Below are 17,757 nucleotides of genomic sequence, written 5' to 3' on the forward strand. Positions count from 1 at the left end.
TTCTCCATGAAGCAGGAAATGAGGGTGTCTCCTGAGAGATTGGAGGTTGGGCTGGAGGGGAAGCAGAGACAAGTTGGAACAGCACCTGTGGGGAATGGGAGAGGGGGAACAGGAATCCGGCCAACGTAAGTACAAGGTTGCCGAGGAGCGTGAAGCTGCTTCCTCCATGGAGACTTCAGCCGGTGCCTTGGTAGGTGGTACTCGCTCCCACCCCCAGCTCTTTGTGCAGTCTACACTCTCCTCGGGCCTTGTAGGGCTGTGGTTCGTGCCTGTGTCCATCCCTCTCGTCAGGGCAGGAACCTAACAGTAGACCACATTGGGCCTCCTGGTACCCAGCACAGGGTCTGGCGCGTGGGAGCCCTTCGTAAATGGCCTTGGTTCCAGACCCTGAATTTCTAAATCACTCCACTCTATTACCTGTCACCCCCTAAAGGCTGACCCAGTTCCAAAAGGCTATTCAAAACTACATATTTTTATTTTTGTTCCAAAAGTAAAATTTGAAACCACAGCAGGCTACAGAGATGCAGATCCCTCAGGGAATAGGGGTTTAGAGCTGGAATTGAGGAAGTCTTCTGCATGCAGAACCTGGTGACCAAAAAATTTTGCATTTGGGCCCAGTCTCTTCGATATCAGAGGTCAAGGGCCATTTCAGAATATTCCATATCAATCTAGATTGGTGTGAAACGTTGCCCACAGTGTATTATTGCCTGAAAAATACAGTCATAGTAGATGGAACAATCCCATTTGTATCAAATGACAAGTTTTGACTCATTTTAAGTGACAGAAAACCGAACTCAAACTATCTTAGACAAAATCCAAAACGTGTGGGCTTATCTTCAATGAAAAGTCCGGGATGCCAAAGGGACTAACATTTTGGCCTGAGAATGAGGCAGATGGCTGCCAACAGCCCCCAGGGCCGCATCCTCCCCTAGGATTCCTCACACGAGTCCTGAGGTCTACTCTGATTGGACCAACTTGGGTCACATGACCATCACTGAGCCAATCACTGTAGCCAGGGGGATTCCATCTGATCCAGCCTTGGTCAGGATGGAGTCAGTGTGTTGTGAGCAGGAGAAGAGGAATGGATGCCGCGGTGGTCATACAGGCAGCAAATATCCACTCTGTGTTGTGCTTACGTCCACAGAAAAATGACCGGGGAGATGCTCACCAAAATGTCAAGAAAAGGGTTCTCTCCAAGTTACAGTACTTGGGGCAGAGTCAGATGCCTCCTTTTGTAAAATCAGCCCCATGCTTCATCCTAGGGACTAGACTAGGGACCACCACTGGAGTCTCATCCTGACCCACTAATAGTATCTAAGCCTTGCTGGAGGACCAGTTCTGGAATCCCTGGAGACACTGAGTCCCCTAAGGCCCACCTCAACTCGTTTCCCAGCCTCTGCTGGGGCCTGAATTGGGAGCCTGACCTGGACTCCAGGCCTTTTGCCCTCCTGGCGAGGAGGGTGGCAGGGCTGGCGTTTGCTCACTTCACTCTGAGTAGGGTCCTCCACCCTGGAGAACCACTTGGGACCAGGATGCTCCCACCCCCAGGACTCCTAGCTTCTTTACACCTGGAGAGCCCCACCCCACCCTGCCTGCCCAAGCCGAGCCCGGTAAGTACGGACCACACACTCTTCAGACTCTTGTCCCAAAGCCAGCCCCTCCTGGGATCAGTTTCCAAACCCTGATCTCAGCTCCACCATGCCACTCACTTGTTGCCCAAAGCGGCAGCAATGGCCCCCCTAATGCTACACAAGAGACCAGGGACAGGCAGTACCGGAGAATGGCATTTTATTTCTAATTGGATCCATCAGTTGCGTCTGACAGTTTCTTTGAACCGTCTGCGCCGGTTCTTAGCCGACCTTTGGAGGCTCTTCTTCCTGGCCTTACGGTAGATGCCCAGTTCCTCTTGGTACTTCGCTCTCAGGAAAGCTGCCCTTTGTTCGTAGGGCTGCTTGTCGTAGGCTGTCATTGCTGACCACATCTTCCCCGAGGCCTTTGCCACCTGCACTACTGACCAGTTTGGATTCTCCCACTTGAGCTGGGCGTAGTGGTCTTGGCAGAAGAGTAGGAAGGACGATGGAGGCCGTCTGGGTGCGCCGGGGTCCCGCTTTCTCTTCTTCCTCCTGCCAGGGTAACTCAGCATCTCCTCCTGGTATCGGGCTTTGTCGAGCTTAGCCAGGGCTTCATATTTGGCCTTTTCGTGCTTTGAGATAGACCTCCATTTCTCCGAACACTTTCTAGAGAACTCTTTAAAGCCAAGGTGGGTGTTTGGCTTCTGCTCCATGAACTTGTTTCTGTAATCCAGCAAAAAGTGGATGTAAGAAGAGACATTTGCCTTGGGCCTTAGCTGGACTTCTTTTCCCATGTTCGTAAGGTCATTTTATTTTCTGGATCTAGTAACTCAGACGGCAGAGACTTTTGTCTGCCACACTCCAGGAGCAATTAGAAGGTGCTCTGCTGGTGGTGAATGTTTCTCTCTGTAAGAGCTGCAGGCACGGGTCCCCTTTTCAGTGGTGGTGGCATTGTTGGGTCAGAGGGGATTGTGACATCACTCACAAGCTGGCCACTCCAGGCCAGTGCTGGTGGCATTTGCATACAGGTGCTCTTACTGGTTGGCTACTTGGCGATCACATTTTGCTTCTCGTGAAAGATAATGGTTCATGCAGAGAAGGCTCTGGAGCGGTACCCGCGCCCCCGGAATGTTTCTCCTTGGTTTCCTGGAGGCAGTGGGCTTTGCTCAGTTGGGGAGCTTTCCATCCCTCGGTTGTAGTAACAAACCACGGGGTCTGCCTTCCCCGCCGTACGATTGTCAAGATGCCGCCTCATCCCTTCCAAAGACAGCTTGGAAATAATGAACACGAGGAGGTGGATGGCTCCAGAGCTGTCATGATGAAATGGGAAGTCTTTCTGTTTGCCTTGAACAGTGGCAGCTCATCCTGTACAAAGAGTTTAGTAGTAACTCTAAAAATAATCAGGTGTGGCAGCTGTGACTCGGTTCCTGTCAGGACAGAGTCGTCTAATTTAAAACCCAAGCACTTGGCCTATATGTCTGAACTCTTCATTTCTCTGAGGAAATTGGGGGTGGGGCGGAGGTTAGGGAAGACAGGAGGAGAACCTTAAGATTTTACTAATTACGCCTGAGTCCATGAAAATGAGGCAGAATCCTTGGCCTGTCAGGAGGCCCCCCTGCCTTTATCCCGGGGGTCCCCGTTTCTTGGGGCTAGAGCACAGAGCCCTAGCAGCTTCACTCAAACGAGTCGGCCTCTGGCTTTTTGAGAGAAAAGTTGCAAATATTCCGTCAGTCTTCCAGCTGGAGGGAAAAGAAAAGAAAAGTGTCATTTATGGACCTTTGGACATTGCGAAGTCCTTGCTTACCTGGTCGTGGAGTTGATACCACTCAGTGCTTGATGACAGAGCCAGGTTTACAGGACTGGAACACTGAGTCTCATTAACATAAAATTAACCTGTTTCAGGTAAAACAGCCACTAACAGGTTGGATCTGGATTTGAACCGATTTGCCGGACCGGAGCCTCTGCTTCATGCCACCTGCACAGAACAGCTGCCTGGGGGGCCTAGGGTCCGGGTGCGTGGCCTCAGCAGCTGAGCTGAGTCTGACACTGAAACTTGCCTGAGGCTAGACCACATTTTGAATTTTGGCCAAGGCCATTTCCAAGGCTCCACAACCGATTTCACCTTCCATCTTACATAAAAGAAAGATGGATATTGACTAGAGTCTCCAAGCCTGAATTCTAGTCCCAGCTCACCACGAGGCGGCTGGGCTACCCAAGCCAGTCCCTTCCTTCCTGTAAGCCTATGATGTTTCATCTATGAAATCAGTGATGTGGAATCAGTGTTCCACGGGCCAAGAAAGACCCTCGCGGTGACATGCTGTAGTTCTGTGGCCGGACTGGGGAGCCCGTGAGATACCAGATGCCAGGTCAGGGTGTCCGGGCCAGCGGTGGGGGCAGAGAGGTCTGGCCAGTGGGAACAGTTTAATCTGGGGACACTTCTCAGCCTAGGGAGCTTTTTGCCGCTAGGGTTCTTTGTCCCACGGTGGCCAGAGGTTGGCTCGTCTGTCTGTTGGACTTGAGCTGGGCTAACAAGATGAATGAGACACAGCTCCTTCCTGGGCTAGAAGGCTGGGTTGTGAGGAGGAACTTGCGTAACATCCAGACGTGATAATCAGCTTTAGCTCAGACTCACAAAACGCCCAGCAGCTTCTCTGTGCCTCTGTTCACAACCTTCTGCCCCCTCTTAGGACGATAAGGTCCAGGAACATTAACTCCATGAGAGCCACCCGGAGCCTAGCAGATCTAGGAAGGGAAGACAGTTAAGGTGAAACCTATGACAGTCCTTTGGTGTTGGGGCCACATTCCCGACTTGGCGGGGTGAAGCGGGGCACCCCTTTGTCTAGTGGAGCTGCGGGAGAAGTAAATACACCAGACTTTCTAAATCGATGCTGTGTGCGCCGGCATCTGAGGTTTGCTCCTTTCCATCCTTCCCCAGCATGCTCCCTGTCCTGGGAAGCTGGCCCATATGGACCACATCAGTGGCTCCTATGCCCTCCGGCTTCCACTTCAGTTTGACCAATGGGGACCCCAACAGGACATCAGGGAGGGAGGGAGAGAGGTGAGGTCAAGGCAGTTACTCTCTGGCTCCCTCCCCACGGGATTGCCTGGAACTGGCTCCCCAGCCCCAGGGAGGCTGAAAGCCCCATCTCCTCTTAAGGCATCCTCTGGAAATGACTCTCCTTCCAGGTTCCCTCTCCTTGTCGCCCCTGCTGAGGGTGGTAAGAGCTCCACCTTTACTAGCCTCTGAGGATTCAGCTCTCCCTTGTGGCTTTCCAACACCTTGCCCATCCCTCTGTAAATAGCCTCTTTGTTAAACACTCCTCCAATTATTCTAATTCGAGTGGCCATCTGTTTCCTGCTGGGACCCCGACCAGTGTGCTGTGTTTCTAACCTTCCAGCGTGAACAGCGGAGGTTTCACAGCGGAGGTGGATAAATAAAGCAAGTGTGGGCATCCATCCAAAGAAGAAGGGTATCGAGCTTCTGGAGGCCTGAGCGCTGGGCAGTCACACGGCCCAGAGGGGCCTGCAGGGGCCGGTGTGCCTGCCGGGCGGTGGCAGGACAAGGCCACGTGGCTTAGGAAGAAGTGTCTAATGTCCTTTGTACCATGAGATGACCTGCAGGCAGGGGTGCTGCTCTGGAGGTCCAAGTAGTAAATAGTGCAGGCTTCGTGGGCCGTGCATTTTCTGTTGCAAGTTCTCGGCTCTGCCATCATAGCTCAAAAGACAACACGTAAACGAACGAGTGGCTGTGCACCAGTGAAACTTCACAAACACAGGCGTTGGGTTGGGGCTCGTAAGCCTGCCCACCCCGGTCTAGAGATGTGAGTTCAGTATTTGCAGACTTTTGGATTGCAGTCTACAAGAAGAAACGAATTTTACACCGTAACCCATTTATGCACATGCACACTTCATAATAATAATTGATACAGTGCCTAACGTGTGCCTCTGTTCTAAGCACTTCACCCACATCAGCCCATCTAATCCTCGTGACAGCCCTGTGTGTGGGGTGCGAGTCAGGGCATGCTACTTTTATCCCCATTGTAAAGATGAGGTCTCTGAGCACATAAAGTTTGCAGAAACAGAAGTTTTACGAAACTATACCTACTATGTGTGTGACGTCCTCTTTTCTTCTCCATTCTATGCTGTCATAGTCTCCTCTATTTTATTTTTTTCTTTAAAATGCACCCCACGGTCTGAGCTTATGACCTGCAAATGGGTCACAATCCATGGGTGGATTTGGAAAACACTGTTTAGGCGGGTTGGGATGGACCCCCCCACACACACCTTGGAGGTGGTGAGAGCCTCTTTCTCGGCAGCGGTAACACCAACTCCTTATAGTGGAGGAAGGGGGCAGATACCACTGTAACCAAGGGATCAAAGCAAAGACTATCAGTAATAGGCCCCGCTGATATCACACACCCCCTTCGATGATGCGATAATAAGAGCATCTCACCCAGTGGTATTCTTCCCCCAAATCCATAACCCTGGTCTAATCGTGAGAAAATATTAGACCAACCCGAATTAAAGGTCAGTCTACAAAATACTCGACCAGTACAAAAGTCTCAAGGTCTTGAGAAAACAAGGAAAGCCTGAGAAGCCGACAGACTGGAGGAGACTCTGTAGACATGGTGCCCCCATGCAAGAGAAATGCTGGACTGGATCCTGGAGCGAAAAGGGGCCCTAGTGGGAAACCTGGGGAGATGCAATAAAGTCTTCCATCGAGCCAATATTAATGTACCGGTGCGGTTTCTTAGTTTTGCTACATGGATCATGGTTATGTAAGATGCTAATATTAAGGGAAGCTAGGGGAGGGGTATACAGGAAATTTCTATACTGTCTTTGCAATTCCATGCTCATTTCAAAATAAGTTTTTTTTAATCTCCCCAGCTGATGGGAGTGTGCACCCAGGGTTGAGGCACCCCACTTCTAATCCTTCTCCAGGAATCCTAGGGCAAATTTTATCCTCAATTGTAGCAGCATATGCTCCTGGCATATCATCTGTCACAGTGTTTCTCAAGTTTGGGGGCAAGCATCAAATTTGGGGAAATTTTTTAAATCCCAGGCCATAACAGCAACAACATGAGGAGAAGAAGTACGTGGCAGGGGCACGTGATACACGCCGTGATGCTCTCTCCATCCCCCTGCTGCCCTTTCTCCTTTAGGGTGGGAATCAGTGCTGCACTTGACCTCGGAGCAAAGCATCTGTGGCACGTAGAAGCATGGCTCCACGAAGATGTCCACATCCTAGGCCCCAACGCCCATGAATATGTTACCTTACGTGGCAAAAGGAACTTCGCAGATATGATTGTGTTAAAGATTTGGGGTTGGGAAGATTATCCTGGACTGTCTGAGTGGGGCTGATGTAATCACATGGGTCAATATCAGAGAAAGGCAGGAGTTTCAGAGTTAGAGATGGAGATATGATGACAGATGCAGAGGGTCAGAGTCAGAGAGAGATTTGAAGATGCTACACGGTTGGCTTTGAAGATACAGAAAGAGACCACAGGCCGAGAAAGGAAGGTAACCACTAGAAGCCAGGAAAGGCAAGCCAACGGATTCACCCCTAGAGCCTCCGGAGAGAGTACAGCCCCACAGACACCTTGACCTTGGCGCAGTGACACCCATTTGGGACTTCTGGCCTCCAGAACTGTCAGATAATTAATCTGTGTTGTTTTAAGCCACTACATTTGCAGTCATTTGTGAAAGCAGCAATAAGAAAGGAACACGGTATCCAACTGGTGGTCTGTAACTATTCCTGTGCAGTTCTTAACCCCTGCTTGTGTTAACAGCGATGAGGAATGTATGCCGCCGCTTAATGGATTACTGGAGGGGGTCGGGAGCACGACCTAGTCCATTTTACACACTTCACTCTCTCGCTGACTCATTAAGTCACTGATTCGCTCACTGGCTTACCAGTTAATTCACTCTTTTATACTTTCAGTTCATTCACTCGCTCACTCATCACTCATGTGCACACGTGTGCTCCCGCACACACACACATTTCAACCAGTAGCTGAGTTGCTGGAGCATTGCGGCTGCTGCTTTAATGGCCATCGGTAAGCCGTGTTGGAGGGATGGATACGTCTCAGGATTGGTGGTGGTAGGAGGCTTCTGAAATTTCCTGGAAGCCAGACCGGTGGGGAAGACATGGTCATGAGCAGGGTTAGGCTCTTTGGCATGGACCTCATGCCAAGAAATGTTAGTCAGATGTGACCATGGTAGTTTAATACAAATGATGTTAATGCTTTAGGTAGATCACCTCCAGAAGCCTAGAGAGAGAGAGATTAATATGTCCAGGGCAGATGAGAAACGCTGGATTGGATCCTGGAACAAAAACTAGGGAACGTTAGCAGAAAAACTGGGGAAATGTGAATAAAGTCTTCCATTGAGCTAATGGTACAGTACCAATGTTGATTTCTTAGTTTTGATACATGGACCATGGTCATGTTAGATGCTAATATTAGGGGAAGCTGGGGGAGGGGTATACAGGAAATTTCTGTACTGTCTTTGCAACTCTGTTCTCATTTCACAGCAATGAGTGGCAGAGCCAGGCCTCAAACTCAGGTTGGTTTGACTCCAAAGTCTATGTGTTTAACCTCTACTGAGCGTCTAGGAACTCCCTTGGGGCCAAGGAGAAGGGGAAGCTGGCAAGGAACAAGGCCAAATACTGCAGGAGGAGAGCAGGTGGAAAGAGAGAAGGTGTCTGAATCTCAACACTTACCGGGTTCTGGGGAGACTTTTCCCATCTGGATTGATCCTGATTCCAGATGCATCTGGTGAAGTTATCCCCAGGTCATAAGATGCCCCGAGTTCAGCATGTAGACTGACCCGGATGGCCCACTGAACCCCTCGGCAGGTACACACGGAGCCTGGGTCCACTCTCATGGGCAGAGGCTAGCCAAAGCCAAGTACGGGCTCAGCACCTAGCCCAGTGGGCTAGTGAACAGGTGGACAGGAAATGGGACAGATGATCAGGTGTAAGAATGGGGTCAGCATGCGGGGGACCAGGCATACGTGTTTACCTTTGGCAGGTTTACCTTTGGCAGAGGGGGAGAGGATGAGAGCTAGAGCAAGACCACCTCTGAGAAGATAACCCCCACAGCCAGCTGTGGGTACCCCTCACGGGCCTTGACAAAGCCCCTCCCTGACACCACAGACTAGGAAGAGTGGCCCCTGATCTTTCTGTCCAAACCCCTGCCTCTTTCAACCACAGTGGACATCTTTTATCTGCCTGGCACCCCTCCCTTCTTTCGAGCCCATTCCTTCTTTGGGAGAACTGTCCCCAAAACCAGTCATGGAGCTCTAGTGGGGCCCATGCCCTCGGCCCTAGGTGTGGACACAACCCCAGCTAGACTAATCAGAGGCTCCCAGCGAGCTTTTCCTAATTGAACCCAAGGGAAGAGATCTTCGTTTTCTCTCTGGGGGTGAAGCTGGGAGAGTGAATCAGGGAGCTGCTAAGTATGGCCACAGTCCCAGCCTCTAGCGGCACCATCTGCAGTAGCGAGGATGAAGCCAGAGACAGAGCACAGCACAGACGGACCCAGAGACGGGCCTGCGGCATCTGAGTCCCTGGGTCTAGTCATCCCTGGGGCAGCTACATCGTGACTGTGGCAGCAGGTAATTTCTTCTCTACTCCACGCCGATTTAATCAGGGTTTCCGCCACTTGAAACCACGAATATAAGACGTTAACTTAGATGTGCTGGGGGTGAGTGATATAAGACAGGAACTCTCCCCTCCCCCATTTCCAAGTCTTCCTTCCTGTCTCTCTCCTCTCCCCTCTGCTTGTTTTGGCTCCACCGTGCTAACGGCGGGGTCTCTGGTGTGTTGTTCAGGTAGCGTACGGACAGCACTGGCACGTGGCGGGCCCTCCACAACAGCGAATGCTTCTTGAGCACTTGCTATGTGCCAAGCCCTGTGCTCAGAGCTTGTAAACCCACTATCCCGCGTAAACCTCCTAGAGTTCTATGAGGTGCGTGCTGTCGTTATCCATATTAAATACGTGGGGAGACCGAGGTGCAAAGCAGGCCAGTTACCTGCCCAAAGTTAGACAGCTGGGAAGTGTAGAGCTGAGACTCGAACCTAGGCAGGTGCCTTCCAGGGCCCATGTGCTTAATCTCTGCCCCAAACTGCTTTGGATTCAGTAAATGTTAGATCCTTTGCCCACGAGTTTCCCTTGCTGCACGGAGCTCTGACGTGACCAGGAATGATGGCTGCTGTGTCTTAAAGCCTCGGCAGGAGTTTATGAGCATCCCTGCAGTGCCTTGAATCATCATAGTCACACTGTGAGATGCATCCTGGGGCAAGAGAGGCTCAGAGAGGGAAAGCAGCCTCCCCAGGTCACAGAGCCCATGGGTGTGGAGGCAGGATGGGAATCCGGCTCCATCTGACTGTACGATAGCTTCCTCACTGACCTTAGCAACCCCGATCCCTGAGACGGTTTAACCCATCCATTCTCCAGCCGCCTGGGAGGTTCACTTCCTCAGCCAGGGCTTCAGAGCTGCTGAACCGTCAGGCGGGGCCGGCTAGCTGCCTCCTGGAGGGGGAGGGGGAACGTTGAGGATGCTCAAACTCAGAATGGCAGTGGAGTGGCAGGCAAAGGCTGGCGTGGGAGGCTCCTCGATAAGCCATCTGCAAACATTTCCTCTGGATAAGAAGTATTATCCAGATTTAATCCCCAGAGGCCTCTGCAAGGCGTACATTGCCACCCTTCCTGGAATGGGGGCAGGTCCCTTCTCCGATTCCTGTTACAGTGACAGGCGGAAACTGGGCAAGGCTGAGTAAGGACGAGCCCGTGGAGGCCAGGCTGGGGCTGCCTGAGGGCGGGAAGGAAGGTGGCTGCCCAGTGTACTGGCTGTGCTGGTGCCACAGGGTGCCCTGCCTTTCACCCCTGCACTGTGCTCTCACCAGGGTGGATGAAGGCATCCTTATTTCCCCAGGGAAACGAGGCCACACTAGTCTGGGGTCTCCTTAATCCCTGTGTTCTCTGGAGGCTAGGGTTCAAGGCACTGATAAGATCCCATCTCCTCTCTTCTCAGACCTAAGCAAGGGAGTAAAATAGTTCACATTTGTGAGATACCTAATGTGTCAGACACAGTCCTGGATGCGTTATATGCAAGAGCACAGAATCCCATTGCACAGATGAAGAAACCGAGGCTCAGAGAATTCGTAGTACATGCCCACATTTCACAACTAGATAACAGTCAAGCCCAGATTCAAATACAGGCCTGTCTGATTTTAGAGACCTGGCCTTTAACCCTGACCTTCTTAAACCTATTGCCTCTGTAGGAGAACAAGACAGGTGATGAACCAGGCAGGTGGTGTCTCCACCTAGACAGAGACCTGAGCCAGTAAGGGAAGAGGGTCCGGGTGGCGTGTGAGCACGCCTTGACCACGAGACTCCTGAGGCCAGCACCCTGTTCCCGGGTGAAGCCTGGTGGGGGTAGGCTTGGACATCTTCAGGCATGGGGACCATCAGGTCTGCAGGCTGGATCTCAGGTCTAATCTATGGCAACAGAGACTCGGGCTGGGGGCAGGGAACGGCCAGCTGAGGGCCCAGCAGCTGGTCAGGACCCAGACTGCTCTTAGATTCTGTCCCAGTCAGACTGGAGCGGGACCTGGGGGAGGACGGATCTTATAAGAGTGATGGGGTGGGGGGCAGGAACAGAGGTGGGAGAGATGATGCTGGGACACCCTCTTCCCAAATCTCCTGTGGGAGAGCTAGGCCTGTGAGGCCTTCTGTCAGTCACTGTGCGTGCACGGTCCCGTTAGCTGATTGGCCCAGCTTGGGTCACATGGCCGCCCCACTCCATTCAGCTGTGGCCTAGTGTCACGAGGCTGCCCCTTCCCAGAGCTGTGTGTCGAGGGAGGGAGACTGATCTTCAGAGGCTTCTAGCACTCAGAAAAGAGAAGAACTGCCTGATAGTTAGACCTGGAGACAGAAGAGGAGAGAGTTGGGCATCCCCTGAAAGGCTGTGGGGAAACCACCACCAGCCCCCTGCCCAGAGCTTGGCCCCCAGCGCCAGTGCCCATCTCCAGACCCAACCCCATTCCCTTTAGCATCATGGGCACGGTCTCTCCACAGAGGCAGGACACCCCTCACCCAGCAGCCCTGCCCGGTGAGAAGCTGAGCTGGGAGTGGAAGGAACCAACGCGCCCCAAGCCACTCCCCAGACCTTCCCACTGTGTTTCCCCCAACTCACAGCCCCAAGACATCGTGGTAACACTCTCATCCCGACAGCAAACACAGCCAGGAGCTCCGTCCCCCAGCCCTCCCGGGCTCAGACACACACCCTCCAGGGAGCAGTGCGTCTGGAGGACAAGCATGTACCTGATGTAGTTTGTGTGGGTTCCCTGGAGCTCTCAATTAGCCGAGCAGGGAAGAACGATGATAATTTGTCGAGTTTATTGAGTTGCTTCTGGGACAGAGGGAACATTTGCCCACGTTGATTATCAGACTCCACCGTTGCTGCACTGAGGCCACGTCACCATGAGAAGAGTTTCCCCAGAAGGTGCCAGCAGCCGCCCAGAACATGGGGAACAGAGTGAGGGCTGAGGGCCCAAGGGGCTGGGGCCGCACGTCTTCACGGGAGGCCGGGATGGAGCCCCGTGTGGCCTCCGAGCCCCTCCCCGCTGTCCCCCAGGCTTCCCTGCTCACCTGCCTTTTCCTCTGCTCTCCCCACGTATGCCCTCTGCTTCCTCCCGCAGGACCTCATTCATCCGTTCATTTATTTCAGTGTTCCTTCTTCCCGTGAGCAGTATTTCTCGAGCCTTTCCCATGTGTCAGACACTCACAAGGTACTGAGGGAAGAACCAAACAAGAAAGGAACAGCTCCGGTCTTCAGGGAGCTCGCGGTTTGGTGGGGAAGCACATCCCTGCGCGATGCGTGATGAGACAAGCACTGGGATGGACCAAGTGTAAGCACTCTTTGCAAGAGAAAAGGAGGTACCAGGGAGAAGCCCACCTGGCTTCCGGGATCCAGTGGCTGTGAGACGACACAGGATGGATGAAAAGGAAGTCGCTAGAAGAAGGGTGGGGTGGGTCAAAGTGGACAGGGAGAGTTTGGCTGGGAGGTGAGTTCTTGATCTTCAGAAACATTCAGAACACACCTTGACTGACCATGTGTCCATAATGCTGGAGCTGGGATTCGTGCAGAGCCAGGCAGCAGACCTGGAAAGCCTCTGAAATTCTCAAGTATGATGTTAAGACTGGCTGTTTCCCACTCTTCCGATCTCAAAGGGGATAGCATTAGAAAAGATGCCCCACTGTTGAAAGCAAGACACTGTCATTTGCATGTTCGCTCATTCATTCATTCATTCATTCACAAAGCATGTGTCATAAAAGTGCTTTAACCGTCTCCCCCCACGCAGCTCCCTGGAGTAGCTGGCGCTCCCAGGCCTGATGGATCCTCCTGCCCGAGGCCCTGTAGCACTCAGCGCTGGCTGCCTGCGGGCTGTCTCCTTCCCCCACCCCCGATGCCTGTGCACTCTGTCCTCCCACCAGCTGAGCCTTGCACTTTCTGAGAATCAGATGGGTTCATTGCCAGCTCTCTCAATACCAGTCATACTTGGTATTATAATTATGTGACTTATTAAACATCACATAAACTGATGAAATATGAGTGTGAAAGGAAGTATAGCTGCATGTCTGGAAACTAAATTGAATGCTTTGACATGGTTCCATGAAGGAGATGCTCTGAAAAGAATTGCTTCCTAAATATTAGGTGTGAGTGAGTGAGAGAATGGCATGCCACTGAGCTGTTTCCCTCTGGGCGGGGGCCAGGTCTGTCTTGCCCACTGCTGCATCCCCAGTGCCTAGCACAATGCTTGGCACATCGCAGGTGCTCCATAATCATCTGTTGACTGGAGGAGCTGTGGCAGAATTGGAAATGGTGAGCGACGCATTATCGGTGGAATTTATGCAAGATAGACAATGCAGAGAAGAAACCCACGGTCAAAGGAAAGACCTTGCTCCTGAGTTACATGGACTGGCCAAAAAAAAAACCATGTCCCTCCAGGTGTTTTTACATTATAATGAAGTGTTTAAGCTATGAATGTATTCTTTTATCATTCCCCACTTAGAAATTGTTTTTTACCAACCGACTGCATCATGGGAAAGGCTTCTACGTTTGGCGTCTGTAAAGGGGAAGGTAAAGATTTTCAGCTTTGCAGGTTATAGTTACTGTCACAACTACTCAGCTCCGCCTTTGTAACCTGAAAGCAGACAATATGTAAATGAATGAGCACGGTGGTGACCCAGTGAAACTTTACTGACAAAAGAGACAGCACACTGTGGTTTGCCAAGCCCGGTTCTATGGAACTGATTGGTTCTGTGTGCCAGGCACTGTGCTGTGTTGCTGGACACACAGAGACAAAGAAAATTCTGTCCCCGCGTGTATGGAGCTCGCCTTCGAGTCAGGGAGGTGGTCATCAGGTCAAAAGATGATTACAGTTTACTGTGCTCAGCACAGCAGTGGGGCATGTCCAAGGTGCAGAGTGGACACGTGGAGGGCACTGCTCCTCCCACAGGGGCAGGGAGAGGGAGAGGTGGGGGAAAGGAGGCATTTTGTTAGGTTCGTGGAATCAGTGATATTTTCCCAGGTAGCCAGGTCGGGCGGCAGGAAAAGGCATTCCAGGCAGAGGGAATAGCATATGCAGAGGCGTGGAGCCTTGAAAGTGCCTGGAGCTCAAAGTGGGTATCACTGGACAGGGAAGACATGAAAAAGCTTAGACTTTATCCTGGAGGCAGTGGTCCTTTGCTGCTGGGTTTCCAGCAAGGCAATGACTTGAGCAAATGCCCGCACAGAGTATGGAAGATGGATGGAGGCCGAGGGCAGATCAGAAGGCTGTCTCTGTGGCGCAGGTGAGGAACGATGCGGTCGTGCGGTAAAGACCATGTGGCCACAGTTGGCCACGGGAGCGAAGGAATGGAAGGAGTTAAGGATGATGCCTTGGTGTGGTGGCTGGGAGGAGGGCGCACATCTTGGGGAGAGAGAACGCTGACGAGCAGGAATGACGGGGGAGGGGAAGCTTTTTTTTTTACATCTTTATTGGAGTATAATTGCTTTACAATGATGTGTTAGTTTCTGCTTTATAACAAAGTGAATCAGTTATACATATACATATGTTCCCATATCTCTTCCCTCTTGCGTCTCCCTCCCTCCCACCCTCCCTATCCCACCCCTCTAGGTGGTCACAAAGCACCGAGCTGATTTTCCTGTGCTATGCGGCTGCTTCCCACTAGCTATCTACCTTACGTCTGGTAGTGTATATATGTCCATGCCTCTCTCTCGCTTTGTCACAGCTCACCCTTCCCCCTCCCCATATCCTCAAGCCCATTCTCTAGTAGGTCTGTGTCTTTATTCCTGTCTTACCCCTAGGTTCTTCATGACTTTTTTTTTCTTAAATTCCATATATATGTGTTAGCATACGGTATTTGTCTTTCTCTTTCAGACTTACTTCACTCTGTATGACAGACTCTGGGTCCATCCACCTCATTACAAATAGCTCAATTTCGTTTCTTTTTATGGCTGAGTAATATTCCATTGTATATATGTGCCATTTTACCTTACTTTATTTTCTTTTCTTTTATCCTCTTCTTTTCTTCCTTCCTTCCTTCCTTCTTTCCTTCCTTTCTTTCTTTCTTTCTTTCTTTCTTTCTTTCTTTCTTTCTTTCTTTCTTTCTTTCTTTCTTTCTTTTCTTTTCTTTTCTTCTCTTCCTTCTTTTTCTCCCTTTTATTCTGAGCCGTGTGGATGAAAGGCTCTTGGTGCTGCAACCAGGAGTCAGTGCTGTGCCTCTGAGGTGGGAGAGCCAACTTCAGGACACTGGTCCACAAGAGACCTCCCAGATCCACAAAATATCAAATGGCGAAAATCTCCCAGAGATCTCCATCTCAACACCAGCACCCAGCTTCACTCAACGACCAGCAAGCTACAGTGCTGGACAACCTATGCCAAACAACTAGCAAGACAGGAACACAACCCCACCCATTAGCAGAGAGGCTGCCTAAAATCATAATAAGGCCACAGACACCCCAAAACACACCACCAGACGTGGACCTGCCCACCAGAAAGACAGGATCCAGCCTCATCCACCAGAACACAGGCACTAGTCCCCTCCACCAGGAATCCTACACAACCCACTGAACGAACTTCGCCACTGGGGACAGACACCAAAAACAACGGGAGCTACGAACCTGCAGCCTGCAAAAAGGAGACCCCAAACACAGTAAGATAAGCAAAATGAGAAGACAGAAAAACACATAGCAGATGAAGGAGCAAGATAAAAACCCACCAGACCTAACAAATGAAGAGGAAATAGGCAGTCTACCTGAAAAAGAATTCAGAATAATGATAGTAAACATGATCCAAAATCTTGGAAATAGAATAGACAAAATGCAAGAAACATTTAACGAGGACCTAGAAGAACTAAAGATGAAACAAACAACGATGAACGACACAATAAATGAAATGAAAAATACTCTAGGTGGGATCAATAGCAGAATAACTGAGGCAGAAGAACAGATAAGTGACCTGGAAGATAAAATAGTGGAAATAACCAATGCAGAGCAGAATAAAGAGAAAAGAATGAAAAGAACTGAGGACAGCCTCAGAGACCTCTGGGACAACATTAAACGCACCAACATTCGAATTATAGGGGTTCCAGAAGAAGAAGAGGGGAAGCTTTGGTTTGTTCAGAGCATAGAAAACAACCCCCAGAACATACAGTTAGGTAGCCACGAGTTGAATCTTTGTAGGGTAGCTCAGACCTCTCAGAACTGCCTCAGTACCTGGGGTGGGCAGGCACTGCTGGGAACCAGAACCTCGGGAAGCCAAAGGGCCTCTTTCCGAAGATAAGTCTAGAGGCTGGGGCGCTCCAGCAGCCCACAGCCAAAAGGGACTTGCACTCACCCCAGACGTTCACCCAGTTCCTAGAAAATATGTAACATCACAGGTTTGTCTTGGGAAAAGCGTTTTCCTCAATAGAACAAGAGTCCTAGGTGTTTGGCTAAAGAAAAACTGATATGGAAATCATTTGTGATGAGACTGGGTGTCAGGGCTGAGTCAATAAAGGCTCACTTCAGGGGTGAGGGGAAGCTTGGGAGGGGGAACAGGAGTCAGCCTCCAACAAGGGCCTCGGTGTCCTTTGCTGCCACCACCAAGACATTTCCAGAAGGCTTCCCCTGGTTGCATCATGGTGTTCTCTCCATTCCCCAGCGGGGAGAGCAGACAGCAGGTGGGAAGGGCAGAGGGCTTGGGAGTGGGGTGGCCAGCACCTCCTGTATGTCACTTTCTCCCCGGCTGGGTGGGTCGGGGGTGGAGTGGTGGTTTATGCTTGGCCCTGGAAGATTCTTCAAGCCTGAATCAGATCCAGGCTGTGCACATAACTTGGTTAAGAGATAAAGCCCACAGAAGGTGTTCTGGGAGCACAGAAGCCAGAGGCTATCGACCGAGAAGCTGCACAGAGAAGGAGACCGTGAAGCCGAACCCTGTAGATGACAGGCTTTGCAGAAACTGTTGTATCTAGGGAACCACAGTGGGCGTGGTAGCCACCGGCAGGCAGAGTACCTTGTACAGAGTATGTGCTTGGTGAGTAAATGAATGGATGAAAGTTCCCCTGAGGATGTGCGTTTTCAGGGATGCTGAGATTTAAACCAAGATCTCCTCATATTACTTCCTCTCAGTTTAAGATTAGGAAGCAATTCCTTGCAGATCACTATTGTCGTCTTGTGGGGCGTGTCTCTCAGCACCCCAACATCCTGACTGTACGAGAAGCTTCTTAAGAAGAAATGCTATCCACACAGTCCACTCTGAGCTCTCCTATTACTGAAAGCAGAGCTTAGAGCTTTCTGCAGAGGAACTCAAAGCCACTTTTTCCATAATCAACTACATGCATTAAAGAGAGTGATTTCTTTTTTAATTCTCCCCAAGCCAGATTCCATTAAGGAAGCCCCATTTAACGGAAGTCAATTTACCAAAAAGAAAAAAGAATCGAGCATAATTGCTTAAATACATTTTATGTTGTACTGCGGTAGCAATTTCCTGGGTGAACTTGGAATTCCCCAGACCCCCCATAGTGAAGTTAATATGGACAGAAATATTTGACGGGGAGAATCTCTCGTCGTGTTTCTCTTCTTTAATTATGATTCTAACAGGGAGCAAAATTAAAGAGGATCCTGGGAGGAGGCG

The 17,757-nt window shown here is 50.8% G+C and overlaps 2 protein-coding genes across 2 annotated transcripts in view; one reads left to right on the forward strand and one right to left on the reverse strand.

Annotated features, from left to right (window-relative positions):
* CSMD2 (CUB and Sushi multiple domains 2) overlaps positions 1–17,757 on the forward strand; it is a gene marked incomplete at both ends in the record, with an annotated part of 666,759 nt that overhangs the window by 298,420 nt on the left and 350,582 nt on the right.
* On the reverse strand, positions 1,808–2,365 carry HMGB4 (high mobility group box 4; the record flags this gene model as incomplete). The annotated part of the gene is made up of 1 exon (XM_082658229.1): positions 1,808–2,365. The coding sequence occupies one exon, from the start codon at positions 2,363–2,365 to the stop codon at positions 1,808–1,810; it is 558 nt and encodes a 185-aa protein (XP_082514355.1).

This window comes from Grampus griseus (assembly GCF_964374135.1).
Source record: "Grampus griseus genome assembly, chromosome: 1".
Taxonomy (NCBI): Eukaryota; Metazoa; Chordata; class Mammalia; order Artiodactyla; family Delphinidae; genus Grampus; species Grampus griseus.